The 5000-nt window shown below is 41.1% G+C and overlaps 3 protein-coding genes across 3 annotated transcripts in view; 2 read left to right on the top strand and 1 right to left on the bottom strand.

The window, feature by feature from the left end:
• Positions 1–1618: 1618 nt before the first annotated feature.
• On the top strand, positions 1619–2671 carry LOC138048647 (uncharacterized). Its single transcript, XM_068894803.1, has one exon. The coding sequence runs from the start codon at positions 1619–1621 to the stop codon at positions 2669–2671; it is 1053 nt and encodes a 350-aa protein (XP_068750904.1).
• An 87-nt stretch (positions 2672–2758) lies between these two features.
• On the top strand, positions 2759–3403 carry LOC138048646 (uncharacterized). The gene has a single exon (XM_068894802.1). It carries the CDS (start codon positions 2759–2761, stop codon positions 3401–3403), a length of 645 nt encoding a protein of 214 aa, XP_068750903.1.
• A 279-nt stretch (positions 3404–3682) lies between these two features.
• Positions 3683–5000, bottom strand: part of LOC138048645 (uncharacterized) — a 9070-nt gene continuing 7752 nt past the window's right edge. Inside the window, exons 3-4 of the mRNA XM_068894801.1 lie at positions 4602–4652; positions 3683–3790 (exon numbers count right to left, since the gene is read on the bottom strand). Coding sequence (XP_068750902.1) covers positions 3683–3790; positions 4602–4652 — 159 coding nt within the window. The remainder of the gene's footprint in view (positions 3791–4601; positions 4653–5000) is intronic.

Genomic DNA, 5000 nt, shown 5'->3' with positions numbered 1-5000 from the left:
TAAAATTGAAAAGGGTGCATTTGGATATGCATTTTCAAAGAAAGCTGCATTTATTTTCTCTAGATTGTTCTTTATCTTACTGACATATTTGCTGTCCTGGCCAATAGTCAAAGTTAATTAATTAATTGACTAATTGACTAATTAATTAATTAATTAATTACAGTAAATAAAATATATCCTTATTTTAACCACTAGGTGTTGGTTACATGGTTGGCCTAAAAACTGGCAATGTGATTTGCTATGGTTCAAGGCCAAAAAGGTAATATATATTTATACATATATTTTGTCTACTAGGACCTCATTGCAAACAACAAGAGCATTGTTTTTTCAATTTTTTCAATTTGGCCGCAAAAAGTACAGAATCATTCAACACATGACAGCACCCATATTTGCCTTGTCTTGAAAGTGCTACCCAGGACTTTTATTCATAATGTCTTTTGTAAAGGTGTGCAACATGTGAAGCTGCCAGCATACAGTCAAAAAAGCCTCGCATACATGACTGCAGGCTCAACTGGTATGGCTCGTCAAAAGCTATGAAAGCTGATGTTTGTATTGATCTAGTCACAAGGTAATAACTAATCAGGTATGTAACAATAACAAATATAAAAATGAAATAGCAATAATAATAATAATAATAATAATAATAATGTTAAATTCACAGTTTTATTGCTCCAAAGGGAGACTTTATGATATGAGTGTCACAGTACATGTAATGACACTTAAACCATGAACAGTGGAAAGTCTGACAGTACCTTACACCCTTAGTAATAATGATTGAGAATTTAACAAGAAAGTACACATAAAATGCACTTTTATTCATGAATATGAACTTATGTTGAAAATCCAGAAGACAAAATACTTTAAAACAATCCCTTTTTGTGTAGTTTGAATGCCCTCACTTTTTACGGCACAAAATGTTATGTTTTATTCTACTTAACAGTTGTGGAGCAAAAAATGCAGTTGTATCTGTTCTTGTTGGGGATGATGATTCATCAACCATAAGCAAAGTGAGGCAAAATGTTGAGCATGAGGTTGATAAATGGTCAGGCGTAGTCCATGCTAAAAGATCCTTTGGTAGCTCACTATACAGCATCAAGACCCAAAACAAAAGCCTGACAGATATGGTGATACGGTATTTCCAGAGATGCTTCGGTTATGCACTAAAGCAAAATAAGGATAACGAAGAAGGTGTGCGAAACGGTCTGAAGTCTATCGTGCCCCGTGCTTATAGTGACCATTCTTCCTGTGCCAACTGGTGTGGCTACTTAAGAAATCCTGCATCCTACAAACACAGAGGTCTTCCCCATGGCAAGGACCTTACTGACAAAAGCTAAACCTCAAAACTATACGCAAAGAAGTCCTTGACGTAACCACATTTGGCGATATCAAAACCACCAGAAGAAACTACGACGTAGTCTCACTCAATCTAGATACGGGAAAGGAAAGTTTAACATTAACGGCACTTGTAACTCCTACAATCTGCCCACCACTAAAGATAAAAGCTTTCAAAATTCCCCCCGAACTAGAAGGTCTAAAACTAGCGGACACACCTATCGGAAACTCAGAAGTGGATATACTTATCGGAAACGACCAGTACGGTCACCTGATCACTGGCAAGATGATCAAAACGAGTAACGAAGCCAGGATCGAAAGCAAATTTGGCTGGCTTCTAGCAGGATCCACCTCTAATATACGCAACAGCAACACAATGGGATGTCACCGGATAGACACCCAGTCCGCCGAATCACAACTCAACAGCATACTCACCAAATTTTGGGAAACAAACCAAATCCCCGACGAACGCAATCAAGACGATTCCGTCATGAAAACATTTCGAAAAACAATCAAATTCAACGACACTTCGGGTAGGTATAGTGTTGCATTGCCGTGGAAAGAAAACAAAAACGATCTGCCGTCCAACCTGAACCTCAGTGTAAAACGACTAGCCAGTCTCCAGCGAACCTTAAACAAAAGAGACCAAGAACTTATCGGCAAATACGACAAGCTTAAGCAACTACAGGAGCAGCTTCAAATGGGATTTATAGAGATAGTACCGGACATGCATCACCACGAAGAAATCGTCCACTACATCCCTCATTCCCCTGTGTTTAAAGAGGAAAGCGCAACAACAAAAATGAGAATAGTCTATGACGCCTCAGCAAAGCAAAACTCCAATTCACCAAGCTTAAATGACTGTCTTCACACCGGAGAGAACCTAATGCAAGACCTGACAGGAATTCTTCTCCGATTCAGAGCACACAATGTGGCATTCATCGCCGATATCGAGAAAGCATTTCTCCAGATCGAACTCCACCCAAACGTTAGAGACGCCACGCGATTTCTTTGGCTTAAAGACATCAACAAACCAGCCACCGATACAGATAACTTACGAGCATATAGGTTCCAACGCGTCCTATTTGGAGCGACTTCGTCACCCTTTCTTTTAATTGCAACAATCCAGTATCACTTAATGAAAGCAAATACATGGATAGCTAGTGACCTCATCAACTCAATGTACATGGATAATCTGAGAGAATGGAATTCGAACTCACCAAACCTTAACATCAAAGCAAAAGAAGACAAATGCGCAGCTAAAAATCCGCAAACCAAAGTACTAGGTCTAAAGTGGGATGCGACACTGGACACGCATCACTCTCACTCGATAAGATGATAAACGACATTTCACAAGCTACTCAACAAAAGATGAGCAAAAGGCCCTCTCGGACTTGTTGAACCTATCACCGTTAAAGCCACGATCATGATACAAGACATAAGGAAACAAAATATGACTTGGGACCAAGAAATAAGAAGTGACTTAAAAGAACAGTGGATTAAATGGCTCGACGACATTAAAAACCTGTCCATGTTCAAAATACCAAGACCATATTTCAGTGACAACATCACCAGCAAACAACTTCATATATTCTGTGATAGCAGTCAACGAGCCTACGGTGCGGTTGCATACCTCCGAGGAACATCAGGAAACATGACGCAAACAAGCTTCGTAATCGCCAAAACAAGAGTCGCACCCGTTAAGACGCAAACACTTCCACGATTGGAACTACTAGCAGCACTGTTAGGAGCCAACCTAGCGACGTACATCACGAAAACTTTACAACTCGGAAAGGAATGCGAAATCGTCTACTGGAGCGACTCACAAATTGTGCTATCGTGGCTTTCATCCAACAAAAGACTGCAACCATTCGTACACACGCAAATACGCAAGATAACGCAAATAACAGGGACACATAAATGGATGTTCTGTTCCACACTCTCAAATCCTGCAGACTTAATAACACGAGGAATAAGCACAACGATGTTCTATCAGAATAGAGCATTATGGTTTGAAGGTCCATCGTCCAGTGGCCACAAGTTCAGTCAAAGGAACCTATCACAGACATAATCGACAGTCCACAAATGCATAAAATAGTCAAATCGGATAGCCCTAACATACTTGACTCAATAGACTTAGAGAGGTACAGCACCTTAAACAGAGCGATCCGAGTAACGGCCACACTCCTTCACTACACAGATATATGGCGAAAAAGGAACACAAAGTCTACTATTACAACTGAAATAAAGCAGCATGCTCGACTTGCATTACTAAAAGGAACCCAAAGAAAATACTATGAACGCGAAATCACTTGCTTAAAGGCGAAAACGAAGTCAAAACAACCGGCTATCATGCAACAACTAGGACTGTTCCTCGATGACCAAGAAGTACTTCGCTGTCGTGGTAGACTACACTATGCAGACCTTCACCATGACACAAAATTCCCAATTTTGTTACCTAAAAATAGCACATTCACTTCATTGGTCATCCAACATACACATACAATGCTCAAACACGGTTGAGTTCAGGACACATTAACTCAAATAAGACAACAATTCTGGATACCCCAAGGTCGACAACTTGTTAAAAGGCTCACATCGAAGTGCGTTATATGTAGGAAACATGAAGGACCACACCTTCATTCCGTTCCAACACCACCATTACCCAAAGAACGGATCTCACAGTCACAGCCCTTCCAACACACAGGCATCGACTTCGCAGGACCTATGTACGTCTGTAACAAGAATACTACATCGAGCAAGGTCTATGTATGCCTATTCACCTGTACTGCCATAAGCCGGGCAACACATCTTGAACTGGTTGAAGACCAAACAACTGAAGCCTTTCTAAGAGCATTCAGACGATTTATAGGCAGAAGAGGCGTTCCGGAGACAATCATCTCTGACAATGCCAAAACGTTCAAAGCAGCCGCACAAGACCTAGAAACTCTACATAGCGGAATTCTCTCTCACACTTCAACTCAGAAGTTCCTTGCAAACAATGGCATACGTTGGAAATTCATAGCCGAGAGAGCTCCGTGGTGGGGAGGATTTTATGAAAGACTGATAGGAATGACCAAAAGATGCCTGAAGAAAACAATCGGTAAAGCCTCCCTAGACATGATAGAACTAAACACCATACTGATCGAGGTTGAAGCTGCATTGAATAGCAGACTGCTAACGTATTCCTACATGGGACTTAATGATTAATGATTCCCCTCCACTTACGCCAGCACGCTTCCTGTGTGAACATCGATTGATGACATTACCTGACCATACGCTGAAGGATCCTCAAGAAGTTCCAGATCCCTTTGCAAGCTCTGAAAAGGAACTCGTTAAGAGAGCTAAATATTATGAAGCGATAATGCGGATGTTTTGGAAGAGATGGCGCAACGCGTACTTGACCGGGCTACGTGAACAAGACCGTAAACGCAACACAAATCACCAAACACCAGTCTCCAGGGGGGATGTGGTACTTATACATGATGACCTTCCACGTTTCTCTCGATTATGGCCATACTTTCATCACTGCTGACATTTTCTGGGCCTGTCATCAGAGTTTTCAAGGTGTGCGTCAGGTATGGAAAACATTCCAGACGTCCCCTGCTGGTTTCTTACCACGACCACCAAAAAATGAAACTGTGTCACAAGACCTAGAAACTCTTAAC

Source organism: Montipora capricornis, chromosome 5 (assembly GCF_036669925.1).
Source record: "Montipora capricornis isolate CH-2021 chromosome 5, ASM3666992v2, whole genome shotgun sequence".
NCBI classification, from domain to species: Eukaryota; Metazoa; Cnidaria; class Anthozoa; order Scleractinia; family Acroporidae; genus Montipora; species Montipora capricornis.
The sequence above is the reverse complement of the archived record's forward strand: the minus strand, read 5'-3'. Positions and strand labels throughout refer to the sequence as shown.